The sequence below is a fragment of the Pipistrellus kuhlii genome, unplaced genomic scaffold (genome assembly GCF_014108245.1).
Source record: "Pipistrellus kuhlii isolate mPipKuh1 unplaced genomic scaffold, mPipKuh1.p scaffold_m20_p_10, whole genome shotgun sequence".
Taxonomy (NCBI): domain Eukaryota; kingdom Metazoa; phylum Chordata; class Mammalia; order Chiroptera; family Vespertilionidae; genus Pipistrellus; species Pipistrellus kuhlii.
This window is the reverse complement of record NW_023425405.1, coordinates 11,459,320-11,480,540: the sequence shown is the minus strand read 5'-3', so window position 1 is coordinate 11,480,540 and position 21,221 is coordinate 11,459,320. Positions and strand designations below refer to the sequence as shown.

The window sequence follows — 21,221 nt, the reverse complement described above, 5'->3', positions numbered from 1 at the left end:
GCGCCTAGCTGCGTGGACCGAATTCCCGGCCAGCACTGGTCCCGAGCCCTGCGGGGACGACCGGCCCCAGCCCCTGCTCCGGGCGACGTGTGGGCGCGGCCGCCGGCCTCCGCGTCCTGCTCACAGCGCCTGACCGGGTCTCGGCCGGGCTCTTGGGTTAGCCAGCTGGTTATCCTCTGTCCCGAGCACCTGGGGGTGAATGAATCCCACTGGGTTGTGAATGAAAAAGGGGCCACATGCTGAACCTGAGCAGCTCTGGGAAGGCCTCCATAGCGGGCCTTACAGACTCAGAGGCCAAAAGCAAACACAAGGGATAGTCTGAACATTAAAAAATATATATATATCTAAAAGCGGGTCATGGTGGGTGATAGCTTCCTTGACAAAGGTCCATCTTTTTTAATTTTTTAAATGTATTTTTATTGATTTCAGAGAGGAAGGGAGAGGGAGAGAGATATAGCAATGATGAATTGATCCGCTGCCTCCACGCCCCCTATTGGGGATGGAGCCCGCAACCCCCGTGTGTGCCTTGGTGGGTTATATATATTATAGAACCCTGACCTCCTGGTTTATAGGTCAACGCTCAACCACTGAGCCACACTGCCTGGCGACAATGGTCAATCTACCTTAACTGAGCCTATTGCCTTAAAAAAATTTTTTTGTTTGTTTTCAGAGAGAGAGGAAGGGAGAAAGAGGGAGAAACATCGATTTGTTTTTCCACTTATTTATGTATTTACTGGGTGATTCTTGTATGTACCCTGAGCAGGGATCAAACCAGAAGCCTTCATGTACCCGATGATGCCCTCACCAACTGTGCTACCGGGCCAGGGTCTCTATTGTCTTTTTGCATAGAAAATCACATACCTCTGAAATGTCCAAGTAACCTTTTCCAGACCCCCTCAATGCACAAATGTGGGTACAGAACTCCTCATGGTCTTTTTGTTCCCCGCATATCATCTCTGTGTGCTGTAAATTTAATTATTAACTATCCTGAACCCGCCAATGTAAAATTGTATGTTTTTCTCCTTGCTTTTTAGCCAATCTCAGAGATTCCCCAGCTTTATTCTCTCTCACTCCCCTCATCTACCACCAAGGAATTTCATGTAATCTTCCTTTCATCTCCTCCTTTTATTCTCATGTATAAAATAAGCTACAGCCCTAGCTGATTTGACTCAAGAGTATTGGTCAGCAGACTGAAGGGTCTTGGGTTTGATTCCAGTCAAGGGCACATGCCCGGATTATGGGCTCAATCCCCAGTGTGGGGCGTGCAGGAGACAGCTGATCAACGATTCTCTCCCATCACTGATGTTTCCATCTCTTTCTCCCTCTTTCCTCTTCTCTGAAATCAATAAAATATATTTTATAGAATAAATAAGCTACAAAACTGCCATTCTCCAGAGCATTTTCTGGATCCATTTAGATTTTGCTTCCTGGCAATTTGTTATCAGTGGCTCAAATAAATTCATAAAAATTGTTTACAGGTTTGAACATTTCTTATGCCAGAAGTATCAATCACTAACTGTATTGAACCCCACTTCTTTCCTTTTAGCACTACCTCCATAATGGGGTCTCCTGGAGCATGAGGAAAATGAGGGACAGTGAAAACACAGAAGGAGCACTAGATTGCAGGGTTGGCAGGGTGGAAGGATATTGGACTCGGGGAAAGATAGGAGGTGGTAAAGCTGAAGAATGGGATTAGTGGATTGTTGATAAACTCGAGGGTAAAATCAGGGGAGTCAGTGGCTGAGGAGGGCGGAGGATGAGACCATTGGGCAGCAGTTCGAAGAACAGTGATCACGGGAAGGATCACCTGTGTGGCTGTCGAAATCACTAAGAATTAGTACCTGACGCTTCCTTGAAGCTTACATCCAGGAGCTTACTTTGTAGCCCTCCAACAATTTCAGTCTGAAAACGACTTCAGTGAAGAAAAAGACCCTCCTAGGAAATCTTGATTCATCGCAAGATCTCCCAAAACACTTTGCAATTGGAAGGGTGGGCAGTCTTTCTGAAATACTCATAGTCAGGTTTTTATTGAAGGTGAAATACTGCACGTTTTAGAAAGAGGCTGGTCCATGGACCATCTGACAGACACTCATTAATAATTCTCTCGGTCTATAATGGTTAGACCTGACTTGACCTGTGCTTGGGGCCGGTATGTCCTCTCTTTGGAATCGATCATCTAATAAGCACTAACAAAGTGTGTTGACATTTCAAGGGGGTGTCATATACTAAATAAATTGAGCGAGTGTAGGGCTGAGACATTAGCAAAGTTAGCAAGTTTGAACACAAAAGAGAAATCCCCTCTATCTCACCCACCTCGCCTGACCATCTCCTGCAGGAATCGTGTGTAGCCTCACATCCAAGCCCCCATTTGGAACAACAGGGCCAGGCTAGCAAGACCAAGTTAGGGATGGGCTAAGAAAGAAGGTCCCAAACTTAAATCAGAAGAGCGGGACTGGAAAACCTGAGGGGATGGAGGAGGCGGTAGAGGGTACGGGGGTGGGGGCAGGGAGAGATAAATGGCGATGGGGAAAACCACCCCAACTTTTGGAAATGAAGGAACATAAAAAAAGAAAAAGAAAAACTGGCCAACAGGGAAATGGAGAGGCCCTTGGCTAGAATTTATATCTGCCCTCTTTTACTCGTCCAGAGTAGCTTAAGCAGAGAAGAAAACACCTTTTTTGGGTATATGTCCTTGCTTTCGAGTTTTACATTAGATAAATAGAAGCTTGGTGAGGCATCTCTCAGAGGTATATTTCTTCTCTTGTTCTCCAGCTTTTCTCCCAAGTCTCTCCTGTTTCCTTTTCTTTCCACCTCTCCTCCTCTCCCCCACCTTCCTATTCACCTCCATTTTGTTCTCTTCCACCTCTCCTCTGATCTTGCCTCCCTTTCCTTCCTTTTCTCTTTCTCTCGGTCCTGGCCCTTCTGAGAGCATGGCTTCCTGTGCCTGCCTGGCGGCGGAAAGGAGGTGAGGAGGTCACAGAGTAACGTGCTGGATAATGCTTTTCATCTGGAAGCCGTGACCCCAAATGAGTCTCCAAGGAAAGGCTCTGCTATCAGCATGAGATGACGCTAGTTTTTCCTTGGTTGCAGCTTTCTCCTTCTCTCCATCCAGACAGAGTCCCTCAGAAAGTTGAATGCTGCAGAGTGGTGTTGGCGAGGGCTGCTTCCATTCTCCCCAGTGTGAAAGGGTGGCTCAAATAGAATTTCCTGTTAATTTAAGAGAGAACAAATTCAATAAGACCTAGCTCCCCTAAAAAGCTCTTCTGTGGGCACATAGATAGTTGTGTTAATTTTTTAAATTGTCAACTATTAATAACAGGGACTTTATAAGAGTCAGTGGCTTATTAATAATATTTGACTTTAGAAAACAGAAACCACTCTACCTATCTCCATTTACACCAGTGGTTCCCGACGTGGGGCACATGCTCCACAGGGGGGCAATTTGACTTTTAAAGGCGGCATTTTGAGAATGAGTTAACAGTGATTTTTTTTTGCATTTCTTATGGTTCTAGGGGCCTCAGATACAGTAAAGAAACACATATTGTGACATATTTATGCTTTTCAGTTTTCTATGTTTTGAAACTTTATTTGCTATTTTTTAATATCACTTCATATTATTACTAGAGGCCCAGTGCATGAAAATTCCCCCTAGTTACCTGAACCTCAGGCAGCCCTGAGCAGTTGGGCAGCCACCAGCCAAGGCTTGCCTGCACCTCGGGCTGGCCCTGGGCACCTTGGGGGGCTGAGGGGACTTGGGGACTCAAGGACTCTGGAGGCAGTCTCGCTGAGGGAACTGGGCATCACCATCTTCGAGGGTGTGGCAATCAATTAGCAAACCCCCTCCTTATTGGCTATGGGTGCTGCAATCTTTGTGATGGCATGAGAATCAATTAGCATATTCCCTCTTTATTAGATAGAATTTTTTTTTTTAATAATTTCTTAGAGATTTCTTTCTCAGTACTTCAACTGTCCTTTCATTCTTTTATTTTTTTCTTTCATGGATGCCATGTTCTTTGGGAGCTTGTTTAGACCAAGTTAATGGCCTTTTAGGCTTCCTCCACATGAATAGGAGTTCACTTTTTGAATAATGGGAATTACATGTCACAGGGGCAGGGGGCATCAGGATTTTAGAGATGTTTAGATGAGGCATGGCCAAAAAAGCTTGGGAACCACTGGGTTAGACAGAGGCACATAGAAAGTAGTTAATGAATGTGTATTAAATGAATATATGGATGGATGAGCCTTGGAGCAAGGAAAGATAAGGGCTGGGCCCAGGGAAGTTGCCCCACTCTCTACCCTTCCTGGCCAAGCTCCTCACTTTCTACAGCAGATAGTAGGGGCTCCCCTAAGAGTTCTGAAAAGAACAGGGAGAGCCAGCTTCTCACCTCCTCAAAGGAAGAGCCCACGGAATTGCTTTGGCAGCCCTCGTGTCTCCCCCCACAGAGAGAAAGCAGCTCTAGCGACAACAGTGCCATCCTAGTCTCTCTCCCCTCAGAGCCACTTTGTAGGACCTCACAAAGGCCTCTGGGGGCTCCCAAGGTGCCACACTCAGGGTTTCACTCAGCCCAGGTGGAGGTAAAGGAGAACAGGGCAGGAGAAAATGGCTGCAGTGCTTGTGGCTGGCACCCCCAGCTCCCACCCCACAGCCTCCAGGAAGTACCCTCAGGATCCTGGAATCTGACCCCCTGCCCGAGGCCAAACTCCAGGTCTTCCCCCTGGAGGAATGCCAAGACCATACCTAAGAACAGGGCCAGCTGTGGCCTCGTGGAGGCTGCCAACGTGCTGAGGAGCGAGAGGGGCTGCGGCCCAGAGGGGTTCTCTCTTTCCCACTCTCCGTAGGTGAGGGAATCCCTCCAGCTGAGGTCGCGGGTGCACGGGATGCTGTCTTCACTGGAATTATCTTGCTCTAGGTCAGAAAGAGGAGGCATTGGTTTGCACTTTAATTCACAGAGCATGCTCACAAAGTACGGCCAACATCCGTGGGGTGTTTATTATGGGTCAGGTACTATTCCAAACAATTATGTGCATTACTACTCATTTAATCCTCACAAAGACCCCAAGAGGTCAGCACTGCCACATGCGGAATCTGAGGCCCAGCAAGGTTAAGTTACATAGTGAGGTAGAGCCAGGATTCAAAGCCAGCCAGCCTGGCTCCGGAGCCCATGATTTTAACACTCTATCGTGGGAACAAGGCAATGCCAGTGAAAGGGAGCAACCAAGGTGGCTGGGCAGTGAACTGAGTGAATTTGCCCAGGAGATCCAGTGAGCTGCACTAGCAATGGGCTTGAACCCAGATGGCCTTAAACCAGATTCTGTTCTCGGTCCGCTTGGCCTCAGCTCCTCTCAAAGGATGGCTCACAGCCCAGCAGCTTTGGCATCACCAGGGATCACGTTAGAAACGCAGTTCCAAGGGAACACTCTGTAACCTATATACGAATGTCTCTATTTGCTGTGCTATGCACCTGAAACTAATACAAATTGGTGTCGAATGCAAAATGTAATAAAAATGTAAAGAGATGAAGAAATGCACAGTTTCAGGTTCACCCAGAGCCGCTGAATCAGATTCTGCATTTTAACAAGACCCCAGTCTGCGCGTTCAGGTTTGGGAAGCACTTCAATAGGTCACACCACCTGTTGATGCAGAGTTGAAAGGTCTAGCAACCCAGATACTGGTTTTTCATAATGTAGTGATCTCTCTCTCTCTCTCTCTCTCTCTCTCTCTCTCTCTCTTTCTCCCTTCTTCCCTCTCCCCCTCCCTCCCTCCCTGCCTCCCAAAGTTCCAAGAGGCTGGGGTGTGACTGTCCTTCCAACTGAGAGGGTACCCTACTTGGTCCAAAGAGAAAATGAGTTTCTTCAGCTCTAAGGAAAGAGAAGGGTCCTGAGGGTGACGATTATTTGAAATCAGCCCAGGGACATCTTGGGAGTGGCAGTTCCTGTGACACCAGATAGCCTATGACTCTAAAATTCCAGCTATTCGCTGAAGTCCTAGAATATATTTTAAATATTGTCTATTTCTGTTTTCCTCAGCCTTAGCCTCAAAGGGTACGGTGTGTGTGCACGCGTGCGCGCGATTGTGCATGTGTGATCAGATGTATGTGCAAAAACAGAAATGAATCACCATTTTATTATAGTCACAAAACATGAGAAGGCACTCACAGACTTGCAAACAGTGTGGGCCAGCATCAGCTCCACTCACCATTTAGAACGGGGGCTGGGAACTGGCGGCCTCCAGGCTGGATGCGGCCTGTAGGTATGTTTTGTGTGACCACTAAGTGTTGGCATATACTGTGCTTTAATATTTTTTTATGGGTGGGGAATATGACACATAAAAATCCAGTTTTTTTGGCTCTTGAAAAACCAGAGTATCTAGCAACAGCAGGCCTGTGTTCCAGCATGGAAACAATGAATGGAAGCCGTAACTGAACCTCTACTTTCTCATTGCCACTGACCCTGACACTCCCTATTGTCTGCTCGATGCTGAAACCATGTGTCAGCCCAGCTGCTGTTTTACTTATAATAGAGCTGAGAGGAAAGCCAACCATTTCTTAGCTCCATGACATGTGGACTCTTCACCCGCTTATACCATTTGCGGACAGTGGAGTGTGTAATCCCTGGCTTGAATGAAAGTTGGCAGAGCTCCCGTGGGATCTACACACTCTTCTAAAATTTCTAAATATAACATGAAATTCTGGCTGCTTCCTGAGCCAACGTGGAGGAATAATTTATCACTGGTGTGGTGCACGGGTATTTACTGAGCTCCTCTTGTGTTCCCGGCCTGGTGCTTGCCACTGTGGATAATTCAGAGGCATGGAAGAAACTGTAGTATTGGTTGAAGAAACAAGATTGAAACCTATGACACAACTAGGGAACAATGTGACAGAGGTTATGACCGGGGCAGAGAGGTGTTGTGAGGTGAGGTGTCCCTGGAAGAATAGGTAGGATTTAGAGTGCAGCATCAGGGAGAGGGAGGAGGGAGGATGTCTAAGGCATGTACAAGGACAGCCCAAGTGTGGCTAGAGTGGGAAATTTGGGCTGGAGAAGGAGATGAGGCAGAGAAACCTAACTGAGGAGGAGAAAGTGACCGGTAAGATGGGTAAGACAGGGGAAGTTAATGAAGAGTCATGCACGCCAAAATGAGTGGATTTGCCCAGCTGGCATGGCCCAGTGGTTGAGCATCAACCTAGGAATCAGGAGGCCATAGTTCGATTTCCGGTCAGGGTACATGCCTGGGTGGTGGGCTCAATCCCCTTTGTGGAGTGTGCAGGAGGCAGCTGATCAATGATTCTCTCTCATCATTGATGTTTCTTTCTTTAAAAATATATTTTTATTGATTCAGAGAGGAAAGGAGAGATAGAAACATCAATGATGAGAGAATCATTGATTGGCTGCCTCTTGCACGCCCCCTATTGGGGACTGAGCCCGCAAGCAGGCTTATGCCCCTGATTGGAATTGAACCTGGGACCCCAGGTCTGACGCTTTATCCACTGAGCCAAACCGGCTAGAGCTCATCATTGATGTTTCTATATCTGTCTCCCTTTCTCTTCCTCTCTGAAATATATATATTTTAATGAGTGGATTTGGGGTAAACCAGAACCTGGAAATAAACAGGGAATCAACTGCTATTCCAGTCACACTGACTGTGTCTCTTCCCAGAATGTCCTGACTCTAATGCTTTGGCCAGCCTACTTGTCCTCATCCTCTGTGACTTGGCTCAGACCCCAGGCCTCTGGGACAGCTTCCTGGGAGGAGTGAGGTACCCTGCCTTTGTGCCCCTGTGGCACCCCAGACATGAGCTCTGAGTGCTGCCTGGGAGGAGAGGTTTTGTAATTTGGGGATTTACCCGCCTGACCCCACCCAAGTATAAAGCCCTGGAAGGGGTTACTGCATCTTTCTCCACTGGGACTCCACAGCCATCAGCAGTGTTTGGCACTTACCAAATACTCACAGCATGTTTCTGAATGAGCAAATGGATCAATGAACTAGGGCATTGCTGTCATAGTTCAGGCAAGAGATGATAAGGTGTACAAAGGGAGGATCTGTCAGTATGGTAAACATTTCAAGGAAAGAAATTGGTAGAATTTGGTGCCAAATTGGCTGGTGGCCAAAGAGTCTAGAGCCATGGTCGGCAAACCGCGGCTCGCAAGCCACATGTGGCTCTCTGGCCCCTTGAGTGTGGCTCTTCCACAAAATGCCACGGCCTGGGCGGGTCTATTTTGAAGAAGTGGCGTTAGAAGAAGTTTAAAAAATTTGGCTCTCAAAATAAATTTCAGTTGTTGCACTGTTGATATTTGACTCTGTTGACTAATGAGTTTGCCGGCCACTGGTCTAGAGGAACTCAAATTAAGGAATGAAAGGACATCTTGACATCGAGAAACGTTGGGACCGGGAGCGGAGACGATTTCATTCCTGCATCTGCAGAGCAAAAGGTTCTCTGAGACACGGTGCCCTGTACCCTCTGTTTACCTGAGCTGTCCTTTTTTGTCTTGGTCTTTTTGCTTCTCCTGGAACTCCAGCCATTTCAGGATCAAGGAAATGGAGGGCAGAAGGGGAAAAAACAGAGATGAAATTCTCACTTTGAATCTTGTTTCTGGTTATATTTTTCCTGATGCAAAAGCTTTAGAGGCAAATCTAAGCTGTAGCTCTATTGGGTGAGTGTGAGACATATTAAAATACCAGAAGGAAAACTAGGGAAGGGGAGGTGGGGTGGGATGGGGTGGGGTGGGGGGGGGGGGAGCAGGCCCATGCTGCTGATTTGGCTGAGGAGGAGTGGGTGTGGCCCCATCTGTTGGGTGCTGTGTCTCGGCCATTTATTTCATTTGCTTGGGAGCTGCATATTGTTGCCAACATATAAAAACTGATATAATTGCAACCAGACTGGAGAGTCTGCCTGGAGGAGAAAAGTCATCCCCCAGGGCTTCCTTCTGGGGAATTAAGGAGAAGAAACTAAACGACTGTACAAAGCCATTACTGAGATAACAGTCGAGCAAAAATTAACCTCCCCCTGCTTCTCCCATCCCTTTGGTCTGCTTTTACATGACCGCCCAGACTGGGTTGCCATAGCTTCCTGCCTGTCTCTCTCTACACCTATTCTCCCTCTCTTCATATCCGCTGTCACTGCAACAGCCAGCATGACCTTTCAACATGTAAATTGGGTCATGTTACCTCCCAGTTAAAAATGGTGCTAAGGCTCTCCTTACGCTCAAAGTCTAAATTCATTTGCATGGCTTCCCAGGTCCTGCCTGGTCTGGTCCCTGCCCGCTTTCACTAATGTCCTTCTACTGCTGCTCCTCTTCTCACACTGGGCCTTCTTCCCTTCCTCTAAACTGTCTTCTTATCAGGATGAAGTGTCAGTCTTACGCTTATTGGTTCCCATAACCTGTACAACGTTTTCCGCCCTGTATCTTGCTAGTGCCCAAATCAAGGTTTTAATCTCCTCTGGCCTTCTGGAAATACTCAAAGCTCTCTGTGCTAGAGATTGCCAATAGGCCTTCAGGATTTCTTCTTCCCTCCTCCCTGGGGGGCAAGCATCTAATTCTGTATTGGGCACAGGCAGAATAGAGAATGCATTCCCCATCCTCCCTTGCAGCTGAGTGTGGTCATGTGACTGAAGTGTGGCCTATGAATATAAACAGAAGCCGTCCTTCAGGTAGTAATTTTAAAACTTAATTTTAAAAAAACATTTTGAGACAAAAAGTTACATCAACGTATCTTGTTCTGTTAGAGTCAGGCACTCCCTAGCTCAGCAGTATGACATCTTATTCAGAAATTTAAAAAAAAAATTTTTTTTTAATTTATTTAGGTGACAATTGATCCAGAAATTTCTTAATTATAGATTTCTATATGATATGCAGAGTGGTGATCTAGTAGAAATTCTTTATCAGTGGGCAACTAACAATTTTTCTTTGTGTTAATATTTTTCTACTTCTAGCCCAAGGCAACCTTATTAATACAATGTAATATTTGTTGAAAGTTTATTTAAATCTGCCTGCAAATCTGCTGAGTCAAGCACTTGGTGCTTTGGGCATCACTTGATCCTGACAATATCTGGATGTGGTTGGAACTATCATAATTTCCATCGTGCAGGTTAGAAAACTGGCCCCGGACAGTTAAGCAGTGTGCCCACGGGCTCACTGTCAGAGCAGTGATTTGGGCCCAGCTCTGTGTGAGCTCTTACCCACTGAGAGATTATCTTCTCGGGCTCTGTTAGTTTTCAGTTTACTAAGGACACTCTGAAAGAAAACTCTTTTTGTTATTCTGTGTCTGTTGTGACAAAAATCTCTTCTTTGATAACTTTGTTTTTCTCTTCTGGTGATTGTTACAATTTATTTCTGTCCTCCCGTTAAAAAAAAAAACAAAAACAAAAAAAACCCACCACAAATCAAGTTCACTAGGGCCCTAGATCCCACTTAATCATTGATCTCTGCTTGTAGTGCCCAGTGGAGTAAGTATGCTCAACTCCTGTCTCTCTCATATCATCCAGTCTTAAGACTCAAACCTTATATCATTTATAGATCCATGGACATTTCCTCAAGCATGGAAAAAATAGGCCTGTACAATGGAGCTTTCCAGGACAGACTATACATTGAAAAAGTGGCCCTAGAAGATTCGTAAAGTCCAATCGGAGGCCAGGTGAGTAGGTCAAGGAACTCAAGGAGCAGTCAGTGTTTTAAACGATGTTTTGTTTAATTTCTCTGTAGGACTAGGAACTGGATTAGAAATTAGGTTTTCCTTTTTTTTTTACAGGTGTTACTAACTTATTCTTATTATTGGAGAGTTACTGTTCTTTTCTTTTTTAATCCTCACCTGGGGATATGTTTATTGATTTTTAGAGAGAGGGGAAGGAGGGGGGAGAGAAAGAGAGGAATATTTATCAGTTGCCTCTTGTATGCACCCTGACCAGGGATCAAACCTGCAACCTTTTGATGTGCGGGATGACACTCCAACCAAATGAACTGCCTGGCTAGGGCACTTTTCATTTTTTATAAGATTTTTCCTCTAGAGACAAGCCTACTGTGCCATGTGGAGAAAGAGAATATGGCAGGGACAACACTGGGTCCTGAGTGGCTGTATTTCATGCCCCTCCCTGAGCTCATTAACCATCTGGGCTGCAGGAAGGGATGTCCAGCCAGCCTGATTTAAGTCATGTACCTGAACCGGTTGTGCTGGTGCAAGTCAGCAAAAATCTGAGAGAGGGCCTCACTCTCCGCCTTGGCCATCAGCTGCATGAGGCTCTCGCTGGGCTGGGAGGCTTGAGGTTTCTTCTCTACTAACTGGATGGGGGGCGGGGGGGAGAAGCAAAGCCAGATGGTTAAGAACTGAGAGTCTGTATTTTCCTAATATCATGATCCAAACCCGAAAGTGTTAGAACTCAAACGGCCCCATTGGGTGGCCATGCCAGAGGTTCAAAGAGGCAATTCGGAGGCCATATCTGTTTACATCTCCTGTATTGTTATAAAGATCCTTTGGTGTCCAAAGGCTAATATTGTCATTGAATACTTTGGACTTAATTTAGTAGATCACCTATTCTCATTAATATACCTAAATGTTATCAATAGCCTATTCAGATAAGCTTTAATAAAGCTTATGCTACTTGGCCTTATATTTAAATGTAGAGGAATAAAGTATTCATTATAGGGATTTAATGAATGTTTTAAAAACCCACTTCTCTAAGAAAAGTCAGAGACTGAGCTGCATTTTTACAACTGACTAAAATTGCCTTCTTTCCTGTTGCTGCGATACCAATGGTGTTCCAGAAGTACAAGCTGCTCACAGTCATTCATTCATTCTTCACTGAGTGCCAGCTAGGTGCCAGGCACCGGGGATAAAGCCGTGAAGAAGACAGATAAAAATCCCTGCATTCATGGAGTTTATGTTGTAGCTCAAGTCAGTCTAACATCACACTCTAAGGAGCCAAAGGCCCTCATAGCTTCACTGGTGAATTTTATTAAATACTTAAAGGACTAATAATACCAAGTCTTCATAAGCTCTGAAAATAGAGGAGGAGGAAACACTTCCCAAATCATTCAATGAGGCTAGTATTATCCTAATATCAAAGCCAGGATATCACAAGAAAGCTATAGACCAATATTTCTAATGAATGTAGATGCAAAATCCTTAACAAAATGCTAGCAAACCAAATCATGGAACATATAAAAGGGAGTATACATACACACCATGACTAAGTAGAATTTACTGTAGGAACACCAAGTTGATTTAACACTTAAAAATCAATGAATATAATCCACTATTCTAATAGAATAAAGGGAAAACCACATGACTATCTCAATAGATGCAGAAAAAGACATTTGAAAAAATTTAATACCCATTTATGATAAAAACTCTCAATAAACAAGGAATAAAAGGGAATTCCATCAACCTGATAAAGGGCATCTACAAAGATCCCACAGTTAGCATCATACTTAATGAAAGACTGAATGTTTCCCCCCTAGGATTGGGCATAAATATGTTTGCTTTTGCTATTTCTATTAAACACTATACTGAAAGTTTTAGCTAAGGCAATAAGTAATAAATGAACAAATGCGTATGAATTGGAAATGAAGTAAAATTATCTCTTATTTGCAGATGACATATATATATATATATATATATATATATATATATATATATATATAATCACAGGGAACCACAAAAATACTAAATCTTTCCCTCTCTCTTCCACTCTCTCTAAAATCGATGGAAAAATATCCTTGAGTGAGGATTAAAAAAGAAAGACAATTCACACACTGGGAGAAAATATTTGCAAATCATATATCAAATAAAGGATGTATATTCAGAATATACAAAAATTATAGCAATTCAAGAAGATAAAACTTAATTTGGAAACAGGGTTTTCAACAAAAAACTTGAATAGACATTTCACCAAAGAAGACTTGAGCTCCTCCTCTGCCATCTTGGTGGGTTCCGTTGATTCTCCTTCGCCATGTCTTCTCACAGGACTTTCAGGATCGAGAGGTTCCTGGACAAGAAACAAGCAGAGTCAGCCCATTTCCCAATGAGTCGGATGAAAACTGGTAATAAAGTCAGGTATAACTCCAAGAGGAGACATTGGAGAAAAATCAAACTGGAACTATAAGAAATCGCACATGAGAGCTGGCTCATATATTTATGTGGCATCCAGGTTACCTGCACCTTTAAATAACTGAACAGATTGATACTGTCTGGACAGTTGGACATTTTAATTGGGAATTTATTGGAACAATGGTATTTCTTTGTTGATTTTTTTCTTCAGTAGTAGGTTGGTTCAGTAATAAATGAGACTTAAAAAAGAAAATTTGAATAGACATTTCACCAAGTAACTAAGAAGCCCATGAAAAGTTACTCAACATCAACCAACCATTGAGGAAATCCAAAGTGAAACCATTACATATCTGTAGAATGGCTTTAACAAAAAAGACAGACAAAATACTAGTGTTGGTGAGAATTTGGAGAAACTGAAACCCTCATGCATTGCTGGTAGGAATATAAAATGGTACAGCCACTCTGGAAAACAGTTTGCCAGTGTTTTTTTTGTTTGTTTTTTTGTTTTGTTTTTTGTTTTTTTTGTTTTTAATTTAAAGGTAAAGTTAACATATGACTCAACAATTTCATCCCTTAGAGTTGAACCATAACAAATGAAAACTATGTCTATAGAAAAACTTGTACATAAATGTGCATAGTAGCATTATTCATAAATAACAGCCTCAAACTGGGAACAATCCAAACATCCATCAACTGGTGAATGGATAAACTAAATATGGCAAATCTATACAATAGAATACTATTCAGCAATGGGAAAGAATGAATTAGTTCTGGCTGGTGTGGCTCAGGTAGTTGGAGTGTTATCTTGTACAACAAAAGTGGTGGGTTTGATTCCTGGCTGAGATAGCAAGCAACAAATTGATGTCTTTCACATCGATGTGCGCTCGCTCTCTCTCTCTCTCTCTCTCTCTCTCTCTCTCTCTCTCTCTCGCTCTCTCCTTCCCTTTTTCTCTCAAAGATCATTTTTTTTAAAAAAAGAAATGAATTATTCATCACCTGTGATTCTGATGTGGATGAACCTGAAAAAATTATGCTGAGTGAAAGAAGCCAGACACAAAAGCCTGTTGTAGGGTTTTGTTTATATGAAATGTCTAACAAATACAAATTTATAGACTCAAAACAGATCAATGTTTGCCTAGGACAGGAAATAGGAACAGAGAGTGACTTTAAATGGGCACAAGGGAATTTTTTATGGTGATGGAAATATTTTAAAACTGGGTTGTGGTGATGGTTGCACAATCCTATACATTTATTGAAAGTGTTGAACTGTATACTTACAATGGGTAAATCTTTCATTATACCTCAATAAAGGCAGGTATTGCCTTCACAGGATGTTTACTCACATCCCAGCTCACCTAAGCTTTACCCCTCAGCTCTGGCCTTGGCTGGAGGTGGCAATGGTGCCCACTGACCTTGGAGTCTCCTGAGAGACTGCTGCTCTTGGGCACCAGACAATGAGTGATAAGAATCCTAGGGTCTTTGGTAGTGATGGACAGGCCCTTCTGCAGAATCTGAACTAGTCGGATCCAGAAGTGGAAGACAGTCTCAGGATGGTCAGAGTGGAGTCTTAGATAGTAGATCTTCTCTGTGACTGTCCTCAACCGCAGGATGCGTTGAAGCTGGTCACAGACTTGGAGCTCCACGAACTTCAATGGAAGTATCCTGAAGGCATGAAGGAAGACACACATTGACAACCCCATTGCTTTTGATCCAACCCTGTCTTCATTAAAATGAGGAGTGTCACTGGGCTGGTGTGGTTCAGTGGTTGAACATCGATCTATGAACCAGGAGGTCACAGTTCGATTCCTGGTTGGGGCACATGCCTGGGTTGTGGGCTCAATCCCCAATGGGGGCATGCAGGAGGCAGCCAATCACTGATTCTCTCTCATCATTAATGTTTCTACCTCTCCCTCTCTCTTCCTCTCTGAAATAAACAAACATTTTTTTAAAATGAGGAGTATCTCCTTCAGGACTCAGGCTTTTGGGGTGGGAATAGGGCTCAAACTTTGGGGAGGTCATGTTCACCTTGAGAGCTTGTTTAACATGCAGACATCTGAAGATACCCCTCAGATTCAGTAGGTCTGGGGTGTGTCCTTGGAATCTGCATTTTAACCTCCACCCATCCTGCCATGATTTTCATGCTGGTGCCCAGGAACCTGCTTGAGAAAGACAGCCCAGGAGTAGCTGGGTCACAGGGTTTTTTCATTTCCTTCTTGACCGCACAAAGGGAGCTACTCTCCTCTGCCACAGAGTTGAGTAGCTCATCCAGTCATTGACCCTATTGTCTCAGTTACCCTTCCCAAAGGTACTAAGGTTCCGGGAGCTGGATTTGGGTTGAATAGTGGTCAGCTAGGGCTGGGCTGTGCTTGCTATAGGAACACTAAAGCATAATGGAGGTGTTTGTCACTGAGGCAACATGGAGAAATGAAGGATTTATCTGGATTTCTGAGAATATTTAGAGACTCTTTCATTGTTATTGTTAACCTTCACTTGAAGATACTGTTTCTCTGAAAATAAAACAGTGTCTTATATTAATTTTTGCTCCCAAAGATGTGCTAGGTCTTATTTTCAGGGGTTGTCTTATTTTTCCATGAAGAATACGGTACACATTTATTGTTAAATGAAAATAAAGGAAATTTATTACCTGCATATGGTATGGTAGTACGATAGTTGTCAACACAAACCAGACAAACTGTGAATCCTACAGTATCAAGAATTTACTCATTTATTCAATGACAATCATGTCATCATCTTCTGGAACATCATCATAACAATCCAATTCCTGAATTTCCTGGTGAATTTCTTGTGACTCCATTTCTTTCAGAATCAGTGGACCAAATCTCTCATGTTTAGCCTGGGGGGGGGGGCATTATTTTCGGAAGGATGCCTTATATTTCACCCAGAAGGAAACCTGTAAGTAGGTCTTATTTTTGGAGGATGTCTTATTTTCGGGGAAACACGGAATTTTTTTCTTTGATTTTTAGAGAGAGTGGAGAGGAGAGGGAAAGACAGAGAAAAATATCGATGTGAGAGAAACACATGGATTGGTTACCTCCTCCTCGGACCGGGAAAGAGCCTGCAACCAAGGGACGTGCTCTTGACTGGAATCTAACTCAGAACCCTTTGGTCCACCGGCTGATGCTCTATCCACTGAGCCAGTGGTCAGCAAACTCGTTAGTCAACAGAGCCAAATATCAACAGTACAATGATTGAAATTTATTTTGAGAGTCCCTTTTTTTAAACTTGAAATTTTTTCTAATGCCACTTCTTCAAAATAGACTCACCCAGTGGTATTTTGTGGAAGAGCCACACTCAAGGGGCCAAAGAGCCACATGCACTGAGCCAAACTGGCTAGGCTAGAGATCCTTGAATATCCTACAGATTACTTGAAGAGGCTCAAACATTAAAAAGGCTGTTTCTGCCCAGCCAGTGTGGCTCAGTGGTTGAGCATCGATTCTTGCTCAGGGCACATGCCTGGGTTGCTGGGGCCAGCAGGAGGAGCTGATCAATGATTCTCTCTCATCGTTGTTTCTCTCTCTCCCTTCCTCTCTCTGAAATCTAAAAAAAATTTTTTACAGGGCTGTTTCATCCTAGGATGAAACTCACAAGCATGATGTGAGTATATATTACAGTTCTCATGACCCTTAGTTCCACTCATTTTACTGGAAGGAAAACGAAGATGCATCAAGTAACTTATGATTCAAACAGTATATGAGTCTCTTTAATTACATGCCAAGGACGAGAACCTGCAGCTCCCAACCTGTGCTCCATCAGCCGGATCTTTCTGCTTTCTTGCCCCTTGGCAGAGAGATTGCCTAAGAATTCTGTGGGTGAGTGCAGTGAGGAGGAACGTGAGCATGTAGATTGGCCCCTCATTCCTCTTCACACAATGTCTCCCTTTAGCCCGTAGGACCAAGATGCTGGTAGTGCACCCACCGTCTTAGGTCACTGCTGTCTGAAAAAATTAATGTCGCTGCTGGTGACGTCTCTGCTTTCTCCCCCTGAGTTCAGTGTAAAAGCAGCCTTTGCTGAGTCCACCCCCTCCTCCCGCTTATCTCTCCCTCCCATGGGTGCTGCTTACCTCTTCAGGATGATGTTTGGGGCTGTAGAAGGTCTGTTCCAGGTCTGGCTCTGCCCCCGGTGCCATTTGACGCGGGCCATGAGGAGGATGTTGGGAAGGGGCAGGCAGGGCACGGAGGAGGTCACCCCGAGGGCCATGGTGTAGGAGGCTTTGTAGATGTCGATCCAGTTCCCGTCCTTTTTGACCTGCAAAGCAGCCCCATGGGCACAGCCTGAGGTTTGGCAGAAGGAGCAGCACGTTTCAGCTGAGAGTTTCTCAACTTGGGCAACACTCACATTGCGGGCAGGGTAATTCCCTGTCTGGGGGAGGGGCTGCCCTGTGGACTGCGGGTGTTAGCAGCCTCCTCGGCCTCCACTTACTAGATGCCAGTAGCACAGCCCCCCGCCTCTGCCCAAGTAGTGACAACCAAAAATGTCTCCAGGCGCAGCCAAACGTCCCCTGGTTTTAGAAGGCAAATCATCGCTAGGTGGGAACCACAGTTTTAAACCTGTATTGGATACACAAGTGTAATTGTACTGACACTACCTACTGTTAGCATCTGCCCACAAGAACTATAACCCAGGAGGAGTTCCCTGGCTGTGCCACATTTCTGTGAATCCTCCCTAGACTGTTTCCCGGCTTTTCCTTGGAAAACCTCCTTTGGCCCTTCTTTGAGGGGCCCTGGAGTCCCCCGCACCTTCCCTGCTCTGTAAGTTCCTGGTAATTCCCAGGCGCTGAGAGCAGAGCCCAGGCCGGAAACAGAAATGCACCGAGAGCCCCTTGTACCGAGGCCTGGGCCTCCTGGACCCCTTTGACATTAGAGGACCCTGGGATTCAGGGTTGCGGGTCATTGGCACAGTGATGCCTCCTGGACTGCACTCTGAGCCCAGGCCTCTCTGGGGCCCAGCTTTGGTTCTCTCCTCAATCAGCATTTCTGTTCCATACCCTCAAAGGGCATCTTGTTTCCCTGCCTGTTTGATCGTCTGCTTTGGGCTTCCTGGAGGAGGAAGTAAATTGGAGGGTTCAGATACCAGATCCTCCACTCAGAGCACAGAACGCCTGCCTCTCACCCCCTGGGGATGACAACTGACTGCAGGAGAAGCCCTGTCTGGGGCTCTGCAAAGTCAGGGTCAAGTGGGCGTGGCCTTGTATTCCAGGCCCACTGACAGCTCCTTGCCCCAGCTCTCACTCCACTCCAGTTCCTGCGACACTCTCCTGGCCACCTCTGGGGAACAGGTTAGGAGGACGGAGGAGTGCCCTCTGAGTGACTCCGGAGTACCTGCACAAAGTTGCTTTCAAACACCACGGAGTCAGGAAACAGGTTGAATTCTGGAGAGTGAACCATCTGGCAGAGCAGTCCCTCCTCCACACCCAGGCCCACTCCAGGGGTTGGTTCTCCATCCACAGGCAAGACGCCCCTGAATTCTTCCCAGGCGTTGAGGGAAGAGAAAGTTGGATAGGATCTTGTGACTTTTACTGCTTTCGATTTCCACCACGTCTTTCTAGGTGGAACTGATGACAACATTTCTGCACATGCTCAGGGGCTTGCTGCACATTTGTCCTGGGACCTCTCTCTGCCCTTCTGGCCTTGGGCAGCAGGCCAAGGCCTGGGACCGCCACTCAGCTCACAATGATGAATGGATGACGTCATGAAAAACCAGGGCAAGCCTGCAGGAAGGGGAAATGGGGAGGAGCCGCCCTCTTCCTCCAGAGTGCTTTGCTGGCTGGTTTATGCCCTGACATTCTCCAGCCCTTCTTGGAACCCGAGAACATGGCTTCCCCAGAGTTTGCTGAGAAGGAAGTGAGCCAGTTGGAAGTGAGGGAGGCAGTGAGCTGAGAAGGAAGTGAGCCAGGTGGAAGTGAGAGAGGCAGGAGCTGAGAAGGAAGTGAGCCAGGTGGAAGTGAGGGAGGCAGGAGCTGAGAAGGAAGTGAGCCAGGTGGAAGTGAGGGAGGAAGTGGGGAGCTGAGAAGGAAGTGAGCCAGGTGGAAGTGAGGGAGGAAGTGGGGAGCTGAGAAGGAGGTGAACCAGGTGGAAGTGAGGAAGGAAGTGGGGAGCTGAGAAGGAAGTGAGCCAGGTGGAAGTGAGGGAGGCAGGAGCTGAGAAGGAAGTGAGCCAGGTGGAAGTGAGGGAGGAAGTGGGGAGCTGAGAAGGAAGTGAGCCAGGCGGAAGTTGGAAAGCTCCTTCCACTGCTCAGAGGAAAATACTTTCCTTGCCTTTCAACCCTCCCTCACTCTTAATGCAACCCACCTGCCAAAGTGTGTTAAGGGCCGTTTCTGTAAAACCCAGCCTTCCCATGCTTTACATGCCGTGGGCCCCACATGCCTGGTGTATCTGCAGAAGCCTTTGCTGGTTATGGAGGGAGTTGGTGCCTCTCTGTGGTCTGCTATGGCTGGCTGGTTACTTCTGCAGGCCTAGGTTTCTCAGGAGGTCAAACTGAAGGAGCAGTAGAAGTCATTGGATTCTTACCCAGAGGCTGGCTCTGTGAGGGTGCCAGCTGGGAGGACTAGGACCCCGATGAGCAGCTCTGCGGGATCAAGAAGCCATTCCCCCTCTCAGAGTGAGTGTTCCTCAGTCCTGGGCCAGAGGAAGAAAGAGCCCAAGTCCTGGGGTGGCTAGATCAGGGGCGAAGAAGCAAGCTGACCGACCACTCACTATTCAAGTCTATCTCAGGGAGAAATGGTACTCCAATTTGGACAAAATTTCAGGATGTATTAAATAATGCATTTACCATCAAGGTCAAATGTGATCAATTCAGAAAAGCAATTTGACAACCAATAGATGCAATGTACAAGCTTTAAGATTTATTTTGTATTTCATTATTAAGTCATCTGATTCTATCAGCCCCTCACTTGGCCATTTCTTTTTTAAAAAAAATATTTTTATTGATTTCAGAAAGGAAAGGAGAGATAAAAACATCAATGATGAGAGAGAATCATTGATTGGCTGCCTCCTGCACATCCCCTTCTGGGGATCATGCCCACAACCCAAGCATGTGCCCTTGACCAGAATCAAACCCAGAACCCTTCAGTCTGCAGGCTAATGCTTTATCCACTGAGCCAAACAAGCTAGGGCAGTCTTTTCTACTGTGCTCCTGCTCAAACACCTGTACTAGCTCCCTGGTGGGTAAAGCCACTTCTGCACCTGTTCCTCACTTTCTTTTGTTGACCATGTGGGGAAATGTCCTCCATGGTAATGTTCACTAAGGATGGGGCAGAGACTACGTCCTGTGGTTTACATTTCCCTAGAAACACACAGTACAAAAAGCGATGGCAGTTAACACACTGATAGGATGCTTTTCACAGTTAAAGCTTTCCCACAAAAGTAAAGCTTATTGGCGCAGATATGTGATTTAGAAGTATGTGGCCATTGAACATTCAAAAGTCCTCTGCCATTGGGGAAATGCCTCTCTTTCTTTTCCACATAATCCTATCAAACCCACTTTGCAGTGTGTGGAGGAAGGCTTTATTTAGCACCAAGTCTAGAAAGCTAAGGTGGGGAGGTGGGCTCTTCACTCTAAACAAAATACTAAGCAGAGATAAAAACAGCGCTTTAAGGCGTCTGCCCCTTCTACCTACTCCACCAAACCTCAAAAACTAGCACTGTATCTTTTAAAAAGAAAACATTTGAAAAATACTTAATTGCATTGTCTCCATTCCTTTGCTAATAGAATTTCTGACTGTGCACAATTTTTTAGAATAAAGGCCATTATTCCCGGTCTCCCTTCCAGCGAGGTAAGACCATATGACTAGGTTCCAGCAAAAGAGATCCAAGCTCCAGTGTCAGGTGAAGTTTATGTAAGGAATCATTGTAGGAAGGGGACGTGATCTTATTCACGCCTTGTTTTTTCCTTTTGGCTGGAATGCACACTTGAGGGCTGGAGCTTGAGCAGCCCTTTGGGTCATGAAGCAGCATGCTAAGGAGGGTACCAGGAAGTAGCCAGTTCTTTGATGATCATAAAACTAGGATACTAGTCTGAATGAGATAAATTAGGATTTCCTGTGATATTGAACCAGACTTCAAACAAGGGCTCCAGTTCTTTGATTATCATAAAACTATGATACTAGTCTGAATGCACAACAATGTGAATGTACTAGTATGTAATGCCACTGAAGAGTAAACCTA

General features: G+C 45.3%; 1 protein-coding gene across 1 annotated transcript; it reads right to left on the bottom strand.

Annotated features, from left to right (window-relative positions):
* Nucleotides 1-3,193: 3,193 nt before the first annotated feature.
* On the bottom strand, nucleotides 3,194-18,674 carry GARIN1B (golgi associated RAB2 interactor 1B). The gene is made up of 7 exons (XM_045578667.1): nucleotides 18,378-18,674; nucleotides 17,120-17,304; nucleotides 14,451-14,700; nucleotides 11,149-11,270; nucleotides 8,464-8,501; nucleotides 4,739-4,906; nucleotides 3,194-3,207 (listed from the first exon to the last, which is right to left on the bottom strand). The coding sequence occupies exons 1-7, from the start codon at nucleotides 18,621-18,623 to the stop codon at nucleotides 3,194-3,196; spliced, it is 1,023 nt and encodes a 340-aa protein (XP_045434623.1). The 5' UTR covers nucleotides 18,624-18,674.
* Between the last annotated feature and the right edge of the window lie 2,547 nt (nucleotides 18,675-21,221).